Genomic DNA, 24,643 nt, shown 5'->3' with positions numbered 1-24,643 from the left:
CAGGCCCTGTGCTGACAGCTCGGAGCCTGGAGCCTGCTTCTGATTCTGTGTCTCCCTCTCTCTCTGCCCCTCCCCTGCTCATGCTCTGTCTCTCTCACTCTCAAAAATGAATGTTTAAAAAAAATTTTTTTTTTAAAAAGAGATCAAACATTAGAAGAAAAAAAGAAATCAAACATTGGAGCCATTTATTCTCTTAATTTCTCTAATGCTTTATTTCCTCACTGGTAAAGAGAAGAGGAAGAAGAAGATTATCTCTGTGATCCATTTAAGAATTCCATGATTCTCACAATAAAGCTTGGAGAAAAGCAGAGTTGGTTTTAGTCTCTTTTAAAGACATGAAAAACTGAAGATTGATGAACATTCACTGAATTATTATGAGTACAAATATAATGGCTCGGTTGAAAATAGAAGCTGATCTTTATACTCCATTTTATAAAACTATCTCTCATTTAAGGATTTTTAATCGATGTAGAACATTCATAGATCTTCGATCTTGCAAATAAGTATGTCAGATGCCCTCATTTTCCTTTAAGAGCACTGAAAACTGAAAAATGTATGTTCTTTAATATGCCTTACCTAACTAAAATAAAATTTCTCCCCACAAAATTGGCACTCTTAAACACTAATGTTAGAGATTTGATTTGCCTTTCTGTAAGGTGAGTTTTAATTCTTATGAGAAGTCTTAAAAGTGTGCTTACTGTTTTGCCAAGCCATTCTACATCCAGATAGTTTTCCTCAGGACGTAAGTGCAAAAGTATGCAAAGACATATGGATGGGGGTGTTTGCTTCAGAACTGAAATACTATAAAAAATGGAATCAACCTAAAATATCCAACAATAGGGGAATTGGGAAAGTTATGTATATAGGATGATATGCTGTTCTAACAGTAAAGAGGATGACAGAGAGATATTTATTAATGTACAAAAATGTTCCTAACATATTTAAATAAAAAGCAGATTTAAAATAACATCTATAACAGGATTCTGTATTAGTGACATACATAGACATATGAAGAGAGAGATCAGTAGTGTGAAAGAGGGAAAAAGAGAGTGATGGTGGAGGTAGGAGGTGAGGACTGAGTGAGTAAAGGCAAGAAAGATTAAGCTTATAAACGTCAAACCAGAAAGTTTATGGTGCTAAACTCTGGTGAGTTTACTTGCGACATTTTGGGGTGTGTGAATGTGTGCAGAGATGTTCTCAGAAGTGCAAAGATAGAATCATTTTAATATTCTATTAGGTAATTATTTTCAAAATGTGTATATATGTTTTTCCATTAAATTTCCCATCTCAAGTACAATAATTGGGCATTTTTGTATACTATGTATTATTTCTTCTTTCTGCTTTCTGAACCAAAAAGTTGGACCTAGAAACACAAGATGCTGTAAAATATTATGACATACAGAATGTATCTATCAGAAAGAACATGTGAAAGTGTTCATGAAAATGTATGCCTGCAATTGCTCAAAATCTCGTAACCAGAAGAATAAATATGCATACAGATATTTTTGTTTATTTTAGCAGATGTCAACTAACCATGTTCCCAAAGCTTCATTTAAAATACTACAATAAACTGCAACAGGAAATGAGTTATAAAATAATTATGTTATATTCCTTTGCATACATGTTGATTTCAATCTCATGTCTTGTAGAGATACACTATCCTTCAGAAGGATGACCCTGAAGAACTCAAATTTCCTCAGTCATCAAAAAGTCTCCACATGTTTCCTTACCAACACAGAACATTTGACTAAACAAAAAGATTTTTCAAAAGCAGGAAATGATATATGGAAATGTCTCTACTTCACTCTTAGTTTTCCAGAATAGTCCATTAACCAAAATACTGGCTGCACTTGCTAAGCATTCCAGTTAATCAACACTTTTTCTGCATATGAAAACGAAGATAATCTGAGGAAAACTTAAATACTCGGGCCAGTAAACATTGACATAATGGGTCTGACACTCACCGTATTGCGTATGTAGAAGCTGTAATCATCAGGAAGAGCACCAGCACCATGCAGACCCCTGTCAGGCCAGGAACTATAAAAAAGGTATATAAGTACATTTAACTTAAACCATACTGAGAAAAAAAGTACAAAAAATTATTACCTTAAAATCCAAAGGGCTACGGTGCTCTGTGGGAAGCCCAATTCAAATCACATATCTCTCTGTATGTTCCTTCTCAAAAAAAGCCCTTTTAAAATTAGCACAGATTCAAGGTACTTAAAACAAAGCAATCTTTTCTACCTTTAAAAGAAGAGTCCACCTTAGTATTTTCACGTATCCCACTCAGAATGCTGGATGTGTACATACTTCTGCGGGGACATGCTATCCCAAATGCACACGAGATATCAAATGTCAATAATGAAAACAACAGAGAAAAAGTAAACATGTTTAATGGGGAGGCAAAGAGGAGCAGGAGGGAAAGACTTCTAAAGGCACAAAAAAATTTTAAAGGGTGAGTGTTAAGATCTATTCCTTATATTGATAGTGATGATGGTTTTGTAAACATACCAAGTATTAAAACTTATGAAACATGAGTGTGTATTAAAGAGATGCAATTAATTGTATCCTAATTCTACATGAATAAAGCTGTTTTAAGGGAGGAAAAAATACGCAATGGGACTGAGTTGATATCCAACACCTTTTACCGTTTTGGTTTTTCCACCACAGTATGAAAACTCCCTGACTCCCTCAGCCCTCCTTTTATGGAACTAATAGCTCCTCTAGTCTCAATTCAAATAATTTCTTTTGGGCTTCACTATCCGGAGTAATTTTAAAGAAAAAATAAACAAAACCTAAAGCTTTCTAAAAACCACAACTTCAACTGTAGAACAAAAAATGGTAGAGTTCAAGAAAAAAGAATTACAGTGCTGCTGTTTTAAGAACACTTGCAGGCCTATCACCTTAGTATGGAAAAACAGGCTGTTAATCAGCGTTTCTGATATAATAATCATTTTTTAACAAAGAAAAAAATGTGCAATGCTTTGCAAACTTAATACTGATGTGATAGATGGCTAAATCCAATGTTAGTCGGTACAGCATATCCAAAATGAATAGTTGATATGCTGGATCAAAAACAACTAAAATCACAATAGTTGCATTTCGATTTATCTTATTAATACCAAATAAAATATCCTGTCTATAAGCTACTGTTATTTCCTCTTACAATCATGCAAGCAACAGTAAGCCCTAAATAACCTGAGAGATTCCATCTTAAATCTTTATGGAAAGCTACTGAAACAATTGTGTCTCCAAAAGTATAGGCATTCCCCAACTTCTCTCCTTGCCAGGGAACCACCTAGAACACAGAAGGGCCATCATGAACTGTAAGCCTCTAGCAGAAGCAGACAAGCTGGGAACAATATAGGAGCAATACAGGTGTGCATCATTAGGATTCCAACAGTTTGGAATCACTGGAAAACGCTAGAAATCTCAGTACAGTAGAAACAAGTTTCTACTTATAAAGGGCCACATGAGAAATTAAGGAGCTAGTTTTTGTATGCTTAACACTTGAACACTCTCTCCTCCTTGGTCTTCCCAATATACAGATTTGGAAGCCTAACAAGACTTGCCTTTCCTGATATGCCTAATCCAAATCATCTCTTCTCTACACTTCTTTTCCAGGGCCCCCCCTCCCCTTCCTCTTTGCCATTGCCCCAGGTGAATACTAACTTCCTAGGGGTAAGAGAAGAACAAGACAACTATATATAACTAGTTCACACTTAAGGACTAACAGTACAGAAAAATGGTATTTACAAAAAACAGCATGCCTACAAAATGGCCCAGCCTTTCCACCCCCAAGTATTTCCCCCAAAGAATCTCAAATACACATCTACACAAAGACTTGTTCAAAAATATTCATAGCCACTTTATTTTTTTAACAGTTAAGGCCTATAAACAATTGAAATCTCCATCAACAGATGGATGGGTAAATAATTGTGGTATCTCTACCTGAAACACTAATCAGCAATTTAAAAAAAACCACCATGTGCTATATGCAACAACATACATGAATCACAAAATTATTAGACTGAGTGAAAACAGCCAGACATTCTTCCACTTAAAAAATCCCAAGAGTACAAACTCTGTGATTCTTTTTACATAATATTCTATAAAATCCAAACCATTCTCCAGTGATAGAAAGCAGATCAGTCTCAGGATGCATTATAAAAGCACAAAAAGCTTTGTGGAATGACAAATATATTTGTTATCTTGATTTTGGTCTTGGCTTCACAAGTGTATATATATGTCAAAAATCAATCAAATAGCATAATTTACATATGCATTATCTACTGGGCTCCAATTATAAGTCAATAAATTTGAAAAAGAAAAAAAAAAGAGGCAGTCTTTCTCTCTGGCTTCAAGTAATTAAAAAAAAAAAAAACTTATTTGACCAAATGAATAAATAAATGATAGAATCCCAGATGGCTCCATGATGTAAAATTTGTGGTTGCAGAGGCCTTTCCAATAATTTTCTTGGGACTTTATTAAGGTCTACTGTGTCTGCATACAAGGCTTCCCATGTGGTTCTAAATATGCCAGGATTAGCTATGGAATGTCTACAAATCACTTCATCAGGACACCTGAAAAAACTAAGTATGTTTAGTGTAGAGGCATAATTTCCAAAGTATATTATTTGAACAGTAATTCTTTGAGATATTAATTTCTATTTCTCAAAAGTATAATAATAATTCCTTACAGAGTCACAGAACACATTAGTATATTAAAGTCTCTGGGAAGTACTAGCACTAAGAAACCAGAAACAGATCTTTCCTCAAACATATAACCAATGAACACCTTTTAGAACAGAACACAGAAAACATACTGGAAAGATTCAGAGGAGATGAAATAGTTGACATCAGTCACTTGAAGATGAAGTAGACACCTTGGCCGATGGGATGCACATCCTGGGATTAATGCTCCTATTACTGTCCCTTAGGCCAAACTCCAGTCTCACTGGAGGAGAATCAATTCAACACTTTTTAATGTTCTTTCAGATTTATGAAGTTATCTTTTTTATCTAAAGGATTCATGTTTCCTTTCTATCTCCCAGAAATATAAAAAGATCAGACTTTGTAATTTATAAAGTAATAGGCCAGCTCAATGAAGAAGAAAACGTTACTTACAATTAACAATGAAAAGGAAAAATTATTATAATTACAATGGTCAAAAAAAGGGGAGTACCTTAAGAAGTTACAATTTCTGACATTGGAATTAAACAAAGGTTAGCTAACTGATTATCTAGATGTTGTAAAGATCTATGTAACAAGTAGTAGAGTTACACAAATGGCTTTTATCTTCAGTGTATTTTTTTCTAGGTATCTGTAATGTACTATTAGGTGATAGCAAAAATGAATCCTGCTCTAAAAGAAATTCTAGTCCAGTATGGGAGACAAGATAAGCAGACAAATGCAACAAAGGGCATTAAGTGCTGAAAGAGAGCTAAGCATTGAGTGTTTTCAGGGTACATCAAGGGGCGCCCTAACCTAGCTTTCGATGACAGCTCATCTAAGACCCAATATATTAGTTTCTATTACTACACACATTCCAGAAGTCAGGAAGCACAGGTTGGAAATTATGGAGCTAGTCAAAGCCTACTGGGCCATCATACCTGCCAGAAAGTACATTATGAACTCTCTGAATCCTTCAAATTATAAAGCAAAACCTACACTTGTTTCCTTAGGAAATGACACGCTTGTATGTTTATTCTTATTACTTTTTATCTATGCATATTAGATTTCATTAATTAGTTGCCTTTAAAAGGACTGCAGTATACTCCCAAGTCTAGATGAAACTGACAGAACGTTTTCATCCACATCCAGATGTGGTCAGAAATATACCATCTTGCACTCATTATCCTGTTTTTTTCCAACATAACTGGAAACACAATTCTATTTGTTTTTGAAGGCTTTTCTAATTGAAACTGGATAGTATGCATTTTATTCTCATCATACAAGGTACTACCAAATTTGGAAATGACACACTAAATATTTTGAAATCCATGTTTGAATAATACAGTCTTTTAAACTTGTTTTATTTTATAAATTCTTAATGTTTTTAACATTTCTTACTGAGTGATCTACCATATTTCATGTCACTTGAACTGCCACAGACTTTATTTTCTACAAAACCATCTTAATTTCTCAGTTGTAGATTACATTGAAAAATATTTAAAGACAGAGAGAAGACTCTATGTAACATTAAACAACCTAAAAATCTAAGAAATATATTAACCAATAAAAGGTAGACTTTATCACTAGAACATCTAAAAACATGCATGCATTCCTCCATCAGAAACTTGATTTTTGGGGCACTAGGGTGGCTCAGTCAGTTGGGTGTCCAACTTTAGCTCAGGTCATGATCTTGCGGTCTGTGAGTTCGAGCCCCTCATCAGGCTCCGTGCTGACAGCTCAGAGCCTGGAGTCTGCTTCGGATTCTGTGTCTCCCTCTCTCTCTGTCCCTCCCCTGCTTACACTCTGTCTCTCTCTCTCAGAAATAAATAAACATTAAAAAATTTAAAAAAAAAGAAACTTGATTTTTCCTTGGCACTGTACCTAACAACATTCATAGCTATGAAACAGTATTTTAATCATAGACTTACTAGTAATACAAAGCTAGACTAAGTCTATTTGTAGAAAACCATCCCTTCTCCCATTGCCATCCTTTGATTCTGCTTTGTTCTCTCACCTACTACTCAGTAGGGTCAATCAGATGGTCTAGAAGCTCCAGACTCATACATAGGGCTTCTGGGCTGTGTTCCAAGCTGACAACCTGAGAACCTGGCACCTTCTGGCCAGCACTGAATTTCTTTCATGAAATGGTGTAGACTGGAACACTAAAAGGATAGTGATATACTGGTTTGTTTTTCAAATTGTTTGTAGTGACAGAAACTCCACAAAACAAAACAACACAAAAAAATGTACCTGAGGTTCTGCATGCCCTAGGGGAAGCCCTGCCTTACACTGGAAAAGCTCACATTCAGGTGGAAAAGACCATTCATGTACGGGAAATAAAGTATTCTCCAGCATAGTATTTTACTATGTGTCTTTAGGAACCCATGCCAAAGAAGAGAGCAGCTCTGCCTCCAAGGAGGAATTTGTGCATGATGGGATGTGTCAGCTGAGGCTGGAGGCTGAGCAGAAGCTGAGCAGGTTAAAAAAAAGAGAGAGAGAGAGAGAATAGGGTAAGAGAGTAGACAAAAGTTAGGTGTTGCGAGAAGGGAATTGCAACAGTATGATGAGATGTTCAGTAAGGGTGAAACAGAAGCTCCTGAGATACCTGGGAAGGTTAATAACATTCATGGTCAGGTCACACTACAGAGAGAGGTTCTCTAGAATGGAATCTGGAAATTCGTATTTTTAAGTATCATCTCTACTTAGTCCAACATCACTCATGGAAACTTCTGGGAAAAAACATGGGATGGTGGGGTTTCATGCTAGATGGAGAGATCACCTGCTTATATATAAGTATTCATTACACTAAGACTCTGAATGTAGTATCTTGGTCATATAAGACATCTTTTTATATGTCTGTAAACTAAACTTTCCCAAACATTTTAAATGTCTCCATGTTTCACCCATACTTTGTGCTGTACAAAATAATATTAAAACAAAGTTCTTGGATATTTCTGTAAAATTAATTCATATGAACCAAAAAATACATTGATTCACACATAAGGTTCTGTTTTTCTGCTTTTTCTGCCTCTTATTTCTCATCCAATTCTTAAGGCTTAAATGAAAAACATATTTTCAATGAGCAAAGTTGTAAACAAAACTAAATTGTGTTCCTACAGAGAAAACTGTGGAATACTTTGCATACACAGACAGAAAAAAATATATATTTTATAAATCAGAATATATCATTGTGTCCTCACTTGTGACAAGGAAGGGGAAAAACATCAGAATTATTATTATTTTCATCATAATATTGATTGAAAAGAAAAACAATGCATTTGACAGAGCCATGCACCTCAGTCTCCGATGCAATTTTGATCCTTAATAGGGTGTTTGTGATAGCCAAGCCTTTATGATAGACCGTCTCAACTACCTAATTGTCCTTACCACCGAAATATGTGCTAAAAATCCCCCAAATGCAGTTTTCTCCTTTCATTGTGTAAGGTTGAGAAAGAGAAGAATTTTAGTAAGAATTATACTAACAACAGGACAAATTTTGAGATGCTTAAATGCGCTTTAACAAATTAATAGTCTAGACTGAGATTTCATGGACAACATGCTTGGAAAGGAAAAGTAAATGACAAATGAAAAAGGAGTCCCATTGCAAGAAAACTAATGGATTTTAATGACTGTTTCTCCCCTTTTTACATAGGTTATAAAGATGACAAAATATCCTACTAAATTACTGAGTTATAAGAGCCACATTGATATTCAGAATGCTTGGTGTTTCTTTCCAGTACCTTGAGGGCAAGAGACTATTCTATGTGTATCATCTCCAACAGGACTATCACAGCCGTGGGCACAAAGCCTATGGCATCACGTTGTTGTTATTGGAAGAACATATAGAAGGCAAATGCATTTACTTATTTTTACTCTTAGTTCATCTGAACCCCACTGTTTGCCTTGTCCCCTGCTTTCGTTGCAACTTACGCTTAAACTCCTAACATTGGTTCTGATTGCAAATTTTCCATGTTATATCTTAACATATATTTAATTGCTATGTAGTTTGATGATGCTTATTTTCAAAGATTTCCCTGAATCTGCAGAAAGAGCAATGAATAACAACTTACCAGTTGTGAAGAGAAGTTTTCTAGGATCCTGAGAAAAAGGGAAAAAAAATGACTGAAAAATAGAACATTGATAATGTAAAATTCTACAAGGAATCTGCTGGGTATCAGATCCATTAGGCATTTCAGATGCATTCTCCCAATGGAAATGAGAAATTCAATTAAGTTTCATGATGTTTTCATGACACTAGAGGAGATCATAACAAGTACAAAATCACACAGAGAAGACTATCCTTCTGAGAAAGAAAGAGCACGGGATGAAGAGTCAGAAAGTGTAGACTTTCAACTTCATGGCTAATTACAAATTAGTAGCAGTGGCCTGAAGCCCACACTATGACCATTTAGAGACTCAATATCTTTGGCTATAATGTGGAAACATTCATACATACTTTGTCCACCATAATTGTCAAATTGCACCTTTAAGATGTCAAGACAGTGAAAATCAAAAGTAATAAAATATATAGGGAGGGCTGTACACTGTAAATTCAGTACAAAGAATACTAATGGAATACTTACAATATTTCAAATACTGTGAAAAGTAGTGACGGTATTCAAATAAAGAGGATGGGTTCCTGTTACTCAGAAATATAAAAATTAATCTTGTTAGTGTAATCTTTCCTTTAAACTACATCTCTTGTGGTGTAATGGACTTTAGGCAACTCCCTTTGTATCTTCTGAGATCAATCCCCAGTAGATTTGTGGATTTGTTTTTCATCCTAATGGTGCTTAATATTGCACAACTTTTGAAATTCTTTCCTATGCCTCCATTGAAGCTGGAGTCAGCCCAACCTATATACAAAGTGGGAAGCCATTTATATGAAATATTTGCAGAAGCCTTGAATAAGGGCCACCTGCCCAGCAAGAGCATAACTTCATCCTGCCGGGGCCAGATGACTTCTATCTCTGACATTAGGAACATAGCTAAAGGGTAACCTAGAGTAACCTAATATATAAACAGCTAGTGAAAATACAAGACCAGCTGAACAAAGAGGTAACACCAGAAATCTGAACCAATAGCTGTGGGAACTCAGAGAATGGAACAATTACTACTGCCAGGGAATGAGGATGGAATGTGAGAGAGCAGGAGACAGTTTCACACATGACAGGATGAGGCAGATTCGGGTAGGCCATCAAGAGTGTGCCACCCAGTAGCCCGAGGGTGGGTCACTAGAAATCTGGAGAAGACAGACAGAGTCCACAAAGCATGGACAAAGGTTGCTTGTCACAAATCCTTCTTTCTCAAAGACAACTCACAGAAGACTCTGTTTATGCGTGCAGTGTGTGTGTGCGTGCGTATGTGTGCTTGTGTTTTCATCTTCATCTAGCACATTGTCTGATACCTCCAAGTTGCTCAAAAATAAAGAAGAGAGGGAGAAAAAAGAGAAAGAAGTAAGGAAGGAAACAAAGAAAGAAATATAAATTAAAACAATGAGTTACCATTTTTCATCCATCAGACTGGCAGAAATTAAAGAAAAACAAAAAACAAGGCAGGTGTAGCTATAAGCATTCTGACAAACTTGGTAGAAGTATGTCCACTGGTGAAGCCTTTTTGGAAGGCAATTTGGCAATGTCCAAAATTAAAAATGTGCAGGGCGCAAAAATTAAATATGTGGGTGGCTCAGTCGGTTAAGCAGCCAACGCTTGATCTCTGCTTAGGTCATGATCTTGCTGTTTGCAACTTTAAGCCCTGCATCCAGCTCCTCGCTGACAGCACAGAGCCTGCTTGGGATTCTGCCCCTCCCCTGCTCTCTCTTGCTCTCTCTCTCTCTCAAAATAAAAATAAACTTTAAAAAAATTAAAAAAAAAAAAACTAAAAATGTGAACACCCTTGAAACAAAATTCTACTTCTAGGGATCTGTCTAGTGGAAGCATATAAAAAAATCAATTTATTGGAGAGTGGTTCATAACAAAGACTCAAAAACAACCTAAACATCTGTGAATAAGGAAAAGTCTAAAATAAACTATCACACATTAGTACGAAGAGAATGATAGATCTATACTCTTTGATACAGCAAGCTACCACACATGTAATTATGGAAATAAGAAAATTGTTGATGAGTATGTTTCATAAAATACCACTCAAAGTATCTTATAAGAGAACAGAAAGTTATTAACTGTGGCTACTTTTGGAGAAAAGGGTTTCATTTTTTAAACTTCATTTTCTTGAGAGTTTTAAAATATTTTCTTTTGAGCATGTAAGCTGCATAAAGTTAAATAAAGTTAATAACTACAGACCCTAATATGACTAAAAATATTAAAATATTAAGCAAAAGCATATGGCATTTAAATGATAGAACCTTTAGGCGCACTTGGGTGGCTCAGTTGGCTAAGCGCCTGACTCTTGATCTCAGCTCAGATCATGATCTCACGGTTTCGTGAGATCAAGCCCCACATGGGACTCTGCACTGACAGCGTACAGAGCCTGCTTCAGCTTCTCTCTCTCCCTCATTCTCTGCTCCTCCCCTGCTCTCTCTCTCTCTCTCTGTGTCCATCTCAAAAATAAATAAACATTTTTTAAAAAAAAATGATAGAACCATTATAGTTATTAAAGACTTAAGATTACCAAAACAAAAGAGAGAAGCAAAGAAGGAAAGATAAAGACTGGAGTCGCTTCGGTCCTGGCAACGTCCTTGGCATGGCAGGACGTCTCTGTGTGGCAGAGGCAGGAAACCAGGAAATCCGTGTGCTATGGGCAGAGGAGGATACAGGAATAGGAGTAGGTAGCAGGAGATGGAAAAAGTGGTGGCTCCATTCTGAAATCATTACACATGAAGAGCTTCCACTGGCATGCAACGAAGCTGGATTTGTCAGTGGTTCTTAATGCTGGGTGCTCAGTGCAATTATCAATGCTTGACCCAATGCACACCAGTTAAACCATTTTGGCTTTAAGAATACTAGTGTCTGGTCAAAGAACTTAGCAAAGGCTGCTTGCTATTTTGGTTTTGTGACTTGTTTCTGTGTTTGTTGTTGGTGTTCCCTTTGTTTTGAAAAAGAGATCAAGCACATAACCATAGCAGTATCCGTCTAGATAACTCAGGTGATACGTGGAAGAGAAAACGGAGCTGGGGAAGAGAGGGAACAATCCTACAAAGTCACTACCAGACTTAGCAGAACAGGGTGGGGGTGTGATCAAATTCGATGCCCAGTAGTTTGATTTTGATGCAGTCTTCCCATGAAGCAAAGGAAGACTGAGGAAAAGTCAGGATGAAAGTACTGAGCAACAGAGAGCTAACCAGGGTTATACATGTGTTCATCAGGCTCTTGCCCGCCACCCCGCACATACAATTTCACCTCATGCATAGCTTCACATGGAGAAAAGCAGCCCTAAATAATAATGCCCGCACCAGAATTCAGCTCCAGGTCACCTATTTCAAGGATTAAAACAAAACCGAGTAACCACTAGAACTCAATAATATTTTTTTAAGTCAAATAAACTGATTACTCAGGATCCTCAAATAGTCAACCTGGGTCTCTGCCCTTTCTTGCCCAAGTTCTTAAAAAAAAAAAAAAAGAACTTTTGCCCTGTAAAGACACCGCTGGCCGTCTCGCTGGATAGGAATCAGACAACGCTGTTGGGAGGCAGAAGGCAGGCCTGAGTGGCAGCCGTCGGAACACGGCGAAATATAAAAAGTAGACACTCTCCACCTCCCATTTGCAGCAGGAGAGACTGTGAAATAGTAATTACCTATATTTTCTACTGAAAAGGAACAAAACTCAACTTGACAACTGCATTTTAAAAGCACTCAAAGGGAGCAGCAAGGTACAAATTTTCCGTGAAAATCACAGACCTTCATCAGTCACCTCACCACAAGTGAAAGGAAAATGAGAAGAGGGAGACCACCCACCTCATCTCGGTATCTTGCAGCATTCAGTTCCACGAAATCTTCACTGTAGTTCACTGAGAAATTGAGGGCGTTCACCAGATGGGCAGCCACGTGCACACCTACGGAATCACATGAGGCCCAAATCAGTGGGGCTTTTCTATACGCTCCACAAAGAGGGCTCATTTCCTCTCCTTCAGTAAACACAGGGTCAAACTTTGACAGCTGATCTGAGCAATAAAATATTAAATTGAAAGGGGAAATTTTAAAGACACAAAAATCTTGATTACTGACAGTTTAGTATTAGAAATCATGTAAAGAAACTGAATTTTCAAAAGCTAGAATAAAATAACCCTAGCAAGTGAGGGTTAGGAAATACATACACACTTACACACGTAAATGTATGAGGATATGAGTGTGCATTTACTTATTTAACAGCTCCTGGATATTTGAGTTGTTCTACATTTTTCATCTCTCCTCTAGCTCTAAATCTGTTGCATATATCTTGTGATTTTCCACTGCCACTCAACCTAAAATATAGACCCCCTGGAAGGCTTTTAACTAGTCAAAATTTCTCAAAACCCATAAATTCAAATCATAGCATCCTAAACCCAACAGCAAAAGTGTTGGCAATCACTTCGTTGGTATTAAAAACTCGGGAAAGTAATAATTACCATTTAACAATCTACAGTGGCACAGTAGACAGAGAGCTCAACTGACTCAGAGCTCTTGCAAAAGATGCACGTGTTAGGAAGTTACTACAGAGTTGAAGACAAATTCATTTTGGCATGGCCAGGGAAAAGGAAAATTATCTTGAAGAGGCTGGAAAGGAAGCAGAAAACAAACTTGTGCATTGAATGATACCACATCCCCCCTTCCCAATCTTTTCTTGTAGGTGAAATAAGGGAGGTGAAAGAACAACAGATAATAGTTGGAAATCCAGTTTTCTTGGCCACACTGTTTACCTACCAATGCCTCAGATTAGTTCTCTGTAAAATGACAACGACAGAAATAGGAGATTTAATGAGATAAGTAACCTGAAACTGGTTTGTGAACCATTACAGTCTATACAAATATACGGAGTGTAGTTATTCGACAGAAAACATGGTATGGAAACTGGAAAACTCTGTGGTCCCCTCCAACCTAGCATATGAGATGTAGATATGCCAAAAGTTCTAAAGTACTCAGAAAGCACACAGAAGTAAGAGAAAGACTAGAATGCTAAATAAAAAGTTAGCTAACTGATTGATAAGCTCCTGCCAGAATCAAAAAGGGAAAAGGTCCCATAAAAAGCAGACAGGAAGTTAGAAGTGGGTTAACTAACAAGCAAGTACAGAGTTAAGGAAATTTTTAAAAGGGTGCCCAGGTGAGACTCAACTATGGCATAGGCATAAAGCGTAATTTAAGCAAAATTGTGTGTCCTATAGCTTTATCATGTCTGAAATATATAAGCTTTAAAAAAATCCCTTCATTTTAAATTAAAGGTTTATATGTTAACTACATACATAGATTATGGGTCATTCTTTCTGAATTCTCCTGAAAAAAAGCCCTAGGTAACAGCTGTATGAGATATACCCTTAAGGGATACATTCACCTTCTTTAAAGATCTTTTACGTCAAAAGCATTCAGGGCTTCTAATTTTAGGGAGCAGGGAGAAAGCCAGGCCAGACATTTTGAATAGATTTTCCCATTTAATTCTCACAGCAAAACAATTAGGTGGGTAGAAGCATCCCTATCCTACAGATAAGAAAACTAAGGTTTGGGGCACATGAGTGCACAGGCGGTTAAGTTAAGTGTCCAACTCCTGATTTCCACTCTAATCATGATCTCACAGTTTGTGGGATCACAGCACGGGGCTCCATACTGTCATCTTGGGATTCTCTGTCTCCTTCTCCCTCTGCCCCTCTCCCACCTGCACACACGTGTGCATTCTCTCTCTCCCTCTCTCAAAATAAATAAGTAAACGTTAAAAAAGAAGAAGGAAAAAAAAAAACTAAGGTTAAAAGAGGCAACATAGCTAAGGTCAGACAACTAGTGAGTGGAAGAAAGCAAACCCTCTGGAATGTTTATTCACGGCAAGACTCTACCGGGTCGCAGTCTGGTTGTTCGCCAGCTGAACCAGAATATTTGGACACAGCTACAGTTTAGAACAAATCAAGTTACAAATATGTCAACATTCCCTGATGCTCCTCCTTTTCTGACCTTTCACTCTCTGTGTCCTAATCCAGCCCTAACCCTTACCACACCCTTGGTCCTCATCTCATCCTGGATTCTTACTCCATACCCAGACTTTTGGGCTGGATGGATTCCTGATCCCACCCCTGAGCCTCTCCCTGTCTCTCGCCTCCAGAGGTGGAAACCACCAATACGAGGATGTCCAGGGATAAAACGGTGCAGATGCCTATTTTGACAATACTTGGCAACTTTTTAAAAGCTGAAAGCTTAATGATCTCTTGATAATAGCTGCATCAAAACACGTCTGATTCAAAATAGCCATACATACATATCCAGACCAATGTCCCTGGTATCAAAACAGCTATGTCCTATCAAATAATGGCCAGACAGAAATGTCAGTTGCTACGCCACTGAGATAATTAACCCCTGAGATTACAAACCATAACTAATTCTATCCTAAAAACTTCATATGGGTGATCTCATTTTAGTCTTAAAACCATGAGGCAGGTGCTATTGTGAATCCATTTTATGATTAAAACAACAACAAATCAAAGATCAGAGAACTTATGACACACAGTAAGGCAGGAGGGCGTTGGGGATAGAGCATACACAATTCATCTCCAGAGTCCATGTAGTTAATAAATATGTTTATTATTTTCTGTTCCAAAAATTTGAAAAGTATCATATAAATTCTCAAGATAAAAATTTATTTTAAAAGGACTCTTTTAAAAACCAAAAGATTCTCACTTGATACTTTAACTTGGAATTGAACAGGATACATTTCCACAAGCTTTTTGACATTTACTCTTCAACCCAAGTATTAATATCAAAGAAGCATTTATCAAATATAATTTTGAATAGACTCACGTTGTATGAAGGTACAGTTCACATTCTAATTTGTATGCATTTAAAGTCCTATCATATCCTCACTTTTAAACCTTAAAAACTTTTATTCTATGTCTTTTCATCTTTCTGAATGAAATTATTTACTTTTGGGAAACAATTATTAGCAGCTTGAGGGCCAACTTTCATACATTATAATGTGAAACACACACACACACACACACACACATATATATATATATTTAATGTATAAGATATGTTCATTTTCTGTAACACCATTAGGCAACTCTCTTTAAATACACAGTAAAGAAAAATTAAGGTATGTAGTAAGAAAACCACAAGTTGGACAGCAAATAATTTATGGAACAATAAAAATACCATTCATAAAATGTGTTCTTCTAACACAATATGTTAATATCTTTTGGTTTTCTCACCTGAAAAAATGCAGATAGTAACACCACAGGTTATATGGAATGTTCTGCTTTTATCCAACAGTCTTCTGGTTCTCCTGCTTGGAACCTAAATAAAATTTGGCATAGTGAAAATCATGCAGCAAATAAGATACCTGTAGAGTTTTTCATTAAAGCATTGTTTATGATGTCAAAGTTTTGGAAATACAGCAGAAACCTAGGAAGTAAAAGCTGGTGAGGTGAACTATGATATATCTAATCAGTGGAACACCCGAACATTACAGAGAATGTAAGAAGGCTTATTACTGATGTGGAAAGATGTGTGAGACAACAGCTAGGTAAAGCAATTATAACATGTAAACTATACTATAATCCCATATTGTTTAAAGTCAATGGCAGTATATGCCAATCTGAAGGCATTTACCCCAAACTGTAATCAGTAATATTAGGAGAAACCTTCCCTGATCATGATTTCTGTAATGTTTGAGTTGTACAATATATATTATTTCCTTTTGTAGTCAAGAAAATAAGATTATTTTTAAATGAAGCATTTTCATCTATGGTTTTAAATGTCTTCATAATCTTATAAAAAATAAAATGTCAAGCATCTTTGAGTACCTAGTTTCACATCAGGGGACAGTTCTTTAAGACTTATTAAATACTGAGAGACTTAGGTGGGCACGTTTCATTTCCTGCTGTTTATCTTCTCTTTCTTCTCACCAAGCCAATAGCCATCCATAGGCATCAAAACCTAGCATTTTACAATGGCAGGCAACCTACAGAAAGAGTTATTTCCACAAATTACTGTATTAAAAGTAAAGAGTTTCTAAATATAATTACATGAAAAGGTTGAGAAGTTTTACTGCAGTAAATCCGCTTATATAAACTTCACAGAACATCAAAGTGACCTCATATTAACAACTTCTTTTAAAGTATCAGTATTGATCCAGCAATGCCTTACTATCTCAATGAAGAAACCACACACACACACACACACATACACCACACACCAGGATAACCGAAGACAAAAAATAATTTCAATTGAGTTTCAATTTCCAAAACGTTTTTCTGTTTTCTTACAACTTTCATTTTACAACACTAAATATCACACACGACATCACATCTTAATCAAGACATCTTCTCCAATCCTACTACATAGCTTAAAACATGTCTGTGTTTGAAAAGGAGGTAAATCACCACCAACACCAGCAGTCACCCTATATATTGCCCAAAGTCCACAGGGCTCTTGCTTGCTCACCTGCACTTAACTAAATGAAAACACAAGGTCTCAATGAGGCATAGTATTCTGGAAAAAGCTCAGAACTGGGACTGATCTTAGCTCTGCCATTTCACTAGTCTCATGATGTTGGTCCAGTTACTTAACGTCTCTATGCCTCAGGTTCTTCATCAGCAATCCCTGCAGAATCACTGTGAAGATTCCTAGCTACATGTGTGGAATGCTTCGCACAGTGCCTGATACCACTGTTAATAACCATTTCTTTTTTTTTTTTTTAATTTTTTTAACATTTATTTATTTTTGAGAGGGAGAGACAGAGCATGAGCAGGGAAGGGGCAGAGACAGAGAGGGAGCCACAGAATCTGAAATAGGTTTCAGGCTCTGAGCTGTCAGTACAGAGCCTGACGCAGGGCTAGAACTCAGAAATGGTGAGATCATGACCTAGGCCAAAATCAGACGCCTGACTGACTGAGCCACCCAGGCGCCCCTATTAATAACCATTTCTACCCATCCACTGCCCTTATCTAGCGTTGCAGAGTAGCTCACGGATCATCCTGACAGATGATGAGGTCTTTACTCTCATCTAGTAAATGACAACCAGTAAGAGAAATCAGTCTAGTAGAAAATCAGACCATGAAAACTAGGTGCTACTAACATGCCACTGTTACACTTGATTTCTGTGCTGGAATCTGTGACTAGGATTATTCATGCTTACCTTCTGGGATCCTCGAAGGTAGGCCAGGAGTGTCCGGCACATGGGTAGAAGGATAAGGCTGCAGTTGAGGTTAAGAACAGATGCGGAGGCTCTGCTTAGACACAATCCTAGCTGAACAAATAAGGCAAGGGTCAAAACACGGCCAAGGCAAAAACAGACTACAAACTTACTACAGGCCTCACCCTGTTCCTCCTTCAAGGATCATGGCAAAAATGCCAACTCCTTCAAGAATCTTGAACAACTCACCTCTCACCAGAAACCCCTAAAAGAAACTGGTCTCTTTCTCCTCTATACTGCCATGAAACTTAGTCTCCCCTCTTTCTACTAGTGTTAGAATCACCCCAGTACATTTTTCTGGTGTGAAGTCAATTTCTTATTCCGCCCCCACTATACTGTTCTGGGTATTAAGAACCCTAGAGAGCCCCAGTATTTTATGCACCTCCACACTGGTGTAGTTGAATCCTTTTTTTATGGATAAGGTACCAAAAAATTCAAAGCTCTGAATACACAACCCCCTTCCAAACCACTGCCTTTCAGCTCTTAACCTTACTGACTCTACCCATCTTTCTGGTTTCACCTTAAGAACTACACCTCTAGAGTTCTTCAGTGACCCAAAACTAGGAGGGATCCAGATCAGCTGTGTCCCATACGAAGATTATCAAAACCACATTGTGCAATCTTTTTTTTTTTTTTTTTTTTTTTTTTTCAAAGAATCGGAACCCTTGGTATCCAGGCAATACTTCATGGCAACTATCTTGCTAGATTGTCATCTGCTCTTGTCTGGTACTTATCTACATTCTTCATATGAATAATGTAGCACATGAAAGCAAGAGATGGGGTCAAATCTGTACTCTCCTCCTAAAATAAACATAAAAGTATTTGTTTTAAGGATATTGACTGAGAAATGTGCGTAAGTCAGATGCTTTTCTTATCTTAAAATTCTTCATGCTCGTGAGATTTCCAACTTAACTCTTGGCAAATAGCATCTCCGTTACAAAATGTTTATTGTTAGCACATGAAATATTGTTCCGGAAGGGGAGAGAGGGTAATAAGTCATGTCAGGAAAACAATAATTTTCACTGACTTATATAAAAAGTAATTAATATTTCTAGTTAGGCTATTTTTACACCATGAGTTAGAACACCTTAGAGATATATTGCAATGAATATACCATTAAGTAGACAAATAGAAATAATCCCCTCCAGACTATCTAAAAAAAAAAAAAAAGTTAAATCTAACATTCTTTTCTCAATCAGCAAAATTATTACCATTTCAGAGTGATGGGTTTTTGTTATTTAGGCCTCCAGAGAAATAGAATAATTGTTATCTCTTTTGATCTGGCATCTGCACATGATAAGAAAATTTTAGCTCAAGGGATTTTAGATGATAATTTTATCTGCAATCTTAATGTACCAGGACAATAATTCACTTAAACTTTTTCAGCTGAAATCTATCATATAAGTGTAGGACTTAAAAGATACAAATAAATTATTCAATTTTCCTTTGTGGTTCAATGATTTAAAGAAAATTCTTATATTCCTCATTTTCTAACCATTTACTGCATGTCTGGAACTGTTTTATTGTTGTGCTTACATTAAATCACATAGTAATTTAATTCAAAGTGGCTTTAAGTGTCCCCTTAGGATAGATGGGAGTTTATCTTTGGCATTCCACCTCTTCCTTACAATGCTGTAAAATCTAACCGGAATTTTTATCAAGGACTCATTTCTACCTACATGTTTGTTCCTGAATATCCTTAGTTCTCTAAACTAAGATGAAAACTTCTTTTTATTAGGTTATCAGAGTACAAACCTCCCTCATTCTGAAGCAATGGAAAGAATGAGGAAAATGGAGACAGATCCCAGTCAATGATTTCCCAGGAATTCATTTTATCCATTTACTACATGGGTAATATTCTACAGCTAAGGGAATTTGTTTTGTTTCGTCATTATTAATGCATGATCATTGAAAGAATCAACTATCTCAAATATTCACTAAAAAGAAATGACCGCCCAAGTCTGGTGCCCTGCCCACTCTACCTGAACGGCTTGTGTCACCATTCTGAGAGAACTTAATTGCTGCTTTGCTTTTCCAACTTCATTCAAGTTAGTTGTCACTAGGTGGCAGTGTTACTTTCATGTTTCAAATTCTACCTGTCAAGGTCTCTAAAACATAACTAACTGAGAAATCCATATGTAATTTTAAAACTATGAATATATTTTAGATGAGCAAATACAAACAAAACATAGCTTCCTCCTTGTTATGGACTGGATGTCTGTTCCCCCCAAGTTCATATGATGAAATCTAATGTCATAGTATTTGGAGGTGGAGCTTGGGAGAGTTTACCAGGTTTAGATTAAGTTTTTGAGGGTAGGGCTCCCATTATGCAATTAGTGCTTTTATAAGAAGAAGAAAAGGCCACAGCTCTCTGTAGACTCTCTGTGAGGACAGAGCAAGGTGGCTCTCTGCAAACCAGGAAAGGGATCTCACCAGACCAATTCTGCTGGCACCTTGATCTTAGACTTCCCAGCCTCCAGAACTGAAGTAAACATTCGTTAAGCCACCTAATCTATAGTATTTTGTTATAGCAGACTGACCTAATGTAATCCTATAGAAAAATCATAAGAAAATATGCCATTTGAAGCAAGTTATAAAAGAATATAACATCTGGGTATAACAAGTATATGGTTATTTTTCTAAAAATCTCAAACACATGGTTTCTTATCTTAAATCTGCTATTTAATATTCATCTTGAGCTAGTTAACTGTCCTTTTCTGCAAAATTAAGAGGGATAATTTTTCTTATCTGTAGAATGAATGTAATATGCTATGATACAATAATCCTAGCTCTTAGAACTTTTGTGAAAACTAAAAAAATCAGTCTAAAATATGCAAGCACTATACAAAATTAATTTATTGCCTTGGTGTCACTATATCGCATCTTTTCTCTAAATTTTCTCTTCTATGCTTCTACTGTAAATGTTATCTGTTCCATTTATATCATTCATTCAATACATATTTTGTGTGATATGTACATATCCCAAGGCACCAGGAGTTCTAAAACAGAGAATGCCTATTCCTTAAGATGTTTGCATTTTAGTAGGGGAAACAGACACTAATCAAATAGCTATATAATCAAATGTAAATTCTAACAATGATCAATTCTGTGAATGAGAAATACAGAGTATGAGCACGTATAACAGGAAATGAAAGCTAAATAAGAAGGTCAGGAAGGCTTCCCCAATTACTTGAAAAGTGAACTGAGATCTTGAGGGTGATAGTACAAGTCATTCAAAAAGGAGAAAGACATCCACACAGAGAAAACCAGCGTGAAAACCAATGCACAGCAAATGGGAATATGGTGTATATATGAGAATTTAATAGCAGGTCAGGATTCCAATCCAAGGATTGGAAATTGAGGGTGCCACAACATAAAACTGGAGAAGGGATAGACCTGGCTGGCTTGTGTAGGTCACATTAAGAATGTGTGTCTTTATCCCAATATCAGTGCAGAGTGAATGTGTTTTAAGTAGGACGGCGGTATAAAGAGGTGAGAATGTGCTAATGATTAGTCTGAAGGAAGTATGCAGAGCAAATTGGAAGAAAGTAATTTGGGCCATCACATTTCTTTGTGTGGCTAATCATCACAAAAATTTTGAGACAAGAATTACATCTTATGGTAACTATGACCCAGTCTTGCATATAGAAAGGATCCAGTTTTGACTAAATATGGTACGCATAAGTGAATTTATTTGGCTAAATACTTTACTGAAACATGTACCTCTAAAACTGGAGTACTAAAAGAGCCAACCCCACACCCCACTGTCCCCCAGAGTCTCACTCCTTCTATGATTGCTCTGACCAAAGGTAATCTACGCTTCTGTTGAATTGTTCCAGAGACAGCAGCCATTCCACTGTCAAAAACCTCTTTTGCTTTCTTACATTTACATGAAGTCCATGTCTCTGTAACTTCCACCCACCAGGCACCTCTAGATAATAATACTCCTAACCTGAAGATAAAAGAATGATTTCTTAGTCCAATCTTGTTTTCTTCATGCTAAACACAATTAGTTGTCTCTGAAATTCTTGAAAAAATTTTAGGACTCCCTCTCACCTCAGTGACCTTTCACAGTTCACCAGAATTCAGTACATTCTCAACATAGACTAATAGTAGCAGGCAGTACTGAAGAGCCTCATCTCCCTCACAAAGCACATGATTGATCTCTGCTAATTCTAAGACTGTGCTATATCATAGGGCAACTATGTTACATAATGGCTCATCTTGAGTTTACAACATAAGAGATTTCTCCCATGAGTTACTACAAAGCAATGACCCCTATCCTACAGTGGGAAAAAAAAAAAAAAAATGAAGGTGAGAGAGAGCATATATATATGCAAGAATGATATGGTTTTAGACTATTCTATCATATTGGGTATAGATACTATATTCTGATATTTTTTCTTCTCAATTTTGCTTTAGCTGAAAACTTTACATTCATGTTTTCCACCTCTCCATCCAAGTGTTTGACAGACCTATTAAAGTGTAACAAAATCCCGTGGAAATAGTTGACTTGCAAAAAAAAAAAAAAAAAAGAAAAAAGAAAAAAACTTTTCTGGTAAATTAACTTTCAAATGAACATTTTGCTCTCAAATGGGAAGTTTCAGCTCAGGTCATGATTTCATGATTCATGGGATCGAGTCCCACTTTGGGCTATGTGCTGACAGCACAGAGCCTGCTTGGGATTCTCTCTCTCTCTCCCTCTCTCACTCCCTCTCTCTCTCCTCATAGGGCCAACTGGCTATACTTTTATATTTAATGCTGCTCCTGGATGCATTACCCAGACTAGTCATTCCAAGTTTCACCCCGTATCTCCATTCCCATCCATGGCTCATGCATTGCCATTCCTTCTGTTTGTGATAGCATTCCACCTCTTCCAACCTCTACACTTCCTCTACAGAACTTTACACATTATATTGTAATATTTTACCTGTTTATCTCCTTGTGCCCCCCCCAAAGTTAGAGAGTGGCAGCACTGCAAAATGGCAATGCCCAAACTGCCTCTTGTTGTTGGGGACCTCAAAAATTCATGTTTGTTAATAGTGAAAATTGTCTTGAAAAAGTACTCCTTGAGGAAAATATGCTTTTAGCAATGAAAGCCAAAGAAAAGTAACCATGAGACAGTTACATGAAGAGAGAAAACCCCATAAAGTAGTCTACAGAATTTTCCAAAGGAATGGTATTTTTTATTGTCTTTATAGTAACCATGACAGACAATCAGAACAATTTAATTTTCCTATACCTCTAAATCAAACTTTTGGTCCTAGTTTAAATTTCACTTTGTACCATTAATATATTATAAAAGAGATATAAATTTAGAATATGATAGCTATTTCATGCAGACAAGATTGTACTTAAGGATTAAAAAAATGATATTTCAATGAAAGGTTACTTCAAAAGTTGACTACCTATTTTGACACAGTTTCATATGAAAATAATGGATAAAATGCCATGAGCTATCAGAAAGCAGTTAATAATAATTGGAGTAATTATTTCTTTAAAAAAATTCTACAATAAACTACCAATTCAGTGGTCTTGGGGTATATCCAAAAGCTCATGAATGTCCCTTATTCCATTATAAGCTATAATTCATGCCAAACGATCCTAGCTGGTTTCTGTCAACTAACTGCCCTGGAAACTTTTAACTATGATGTAATTTTTGACTCAAGTTGACCTCTCTTCCAATCTATAATCCTTTTTTTTTTTTTTTAACACTGTCTCTAAAGAAAGAAGCTGGAGGAAAAAAAATTGTTTCCATATAATTAAAGGGACCACTAAAAGAATAGAAGTCATCCTGACTTTACATCCATATTTCCTTATGCTTAACTCAAATCTTTCTTTTATATGTCATCACCCTCCATTCTACCCTTTCTAGAAATAAACTTTATTTCATTTTCAGTAGGACTACAGTAGGAATGTAGTCTTTCCTTAGAAGTCTATTATAACTCAGAAAGAAATGTAGCTCTTACATAGAGAGAAGAAAGCAGGATTGTAACATGGTATTTCTGTCCGGATTTTGTCCACCTTGTTTTTCCTGTGCCAAAAGCCCAGAGAACAGAAGAGATTCACTTCTAGACCATGTGTCTGTCTACAAAAGTTAAAGTTCAACATAAATGGGATCCAGAATTGCATTGAACACATTCCTGGCTTTCTACAGGCAATGCTGTCTACTGAACAGGTCACCAGATTAAGAGGTATGGCATTTTTATCACAGCTAATACCTGTGACCTCTACCAAGGTCATTGTCTCTAAAATGTAGAATTGCAGAACTTAACAAAACAATAATAAAAACCTCCTCCACTTTCTCTTATAGACCTATTCTAAAGGGTAAAAATATATCAAATAAAAATGGTTTGACCTTTTTAGCTGACAAAATGGATTTTTTTTAATTCACCCTTTACATTCCTGTGGATGTTCACTGCTTATCTCTCTCTTATCTTCTGCTCCTATCTACAGCACACGAACAAGGATCTCAAGAATTACAGTGCATTTGCTTTCATGTCATTGCTACATTTCTTCCTCCTGCAGGAATTATTCATGCACAGGGAAAGGCACCAAGGAATGGCATGTATTTTGTAGAGCATGGGTGGCTGGAAAGCTGAGACAGGCCCTGTTTCTCCTCCATCACAGATCCAGCACATCTGA

The 24,643-nt window shown here is 36.6% G+C and overlaps 1 protein-coding gene across 1 annotated transcript in view; it reads right to left on the bottom strand.

Annotated features, from left to right (window-relative positions):
• The window catches only part of NOX4 (NADPH oxidase 4), a 166,845-nt gene that overhangs the window by 126,282 nt on the left and 15,920 nt on the right, over window positions 1-24,643 (bottom strand). The window contains exons 3-7 of the mRNA XM_015536135.2: window positions 17,942-18,052; window positions 16,014-16,098; window positions 12,586-12,683; window positions 8,744-8,771; window positions 1,965-2,037 (exon numbers count right to left, since the gene is read on the bottom strand). Of these exons, the coding sequence (XP_015391621.2) occupies window positions 1,965-2,037; window positions 8,744-8,771; window positions 12,586-12,683; window positions 16,014-16,098; window positions 17,942-18,052 (395 nt within the window). The remainder of the gene's footprint in view (window positions 1-1,964; window positions 2,038-8,743; window positions 8,772-12,585; window positions 12,684-16,013; window positions 16,099-17,941; window positions 18,053-24,643) is intronic.

The sequence above is a fragment of the Panthera tigris genome, chromosome D1, assembly GCF_018350195.1.
Source record: "Panthera tigris isolate Pti1 chromosome D1, P.tigris_Pti1_mat1.1, whole genome shotgun sequence".
In the NCBI taxonomy this organism is placed as follows: domain Eukaryota; kingdom Metazoa; phylum Chordata; class Mammalia; order Carnivora; family Felidae; genus Panthera; species Panthera tigris.
The sequence above is the reverse complement of the archived record's forward strand: the minus strand, read 5'-3'. Positions and strand labels throughout refer to the sequence as shown.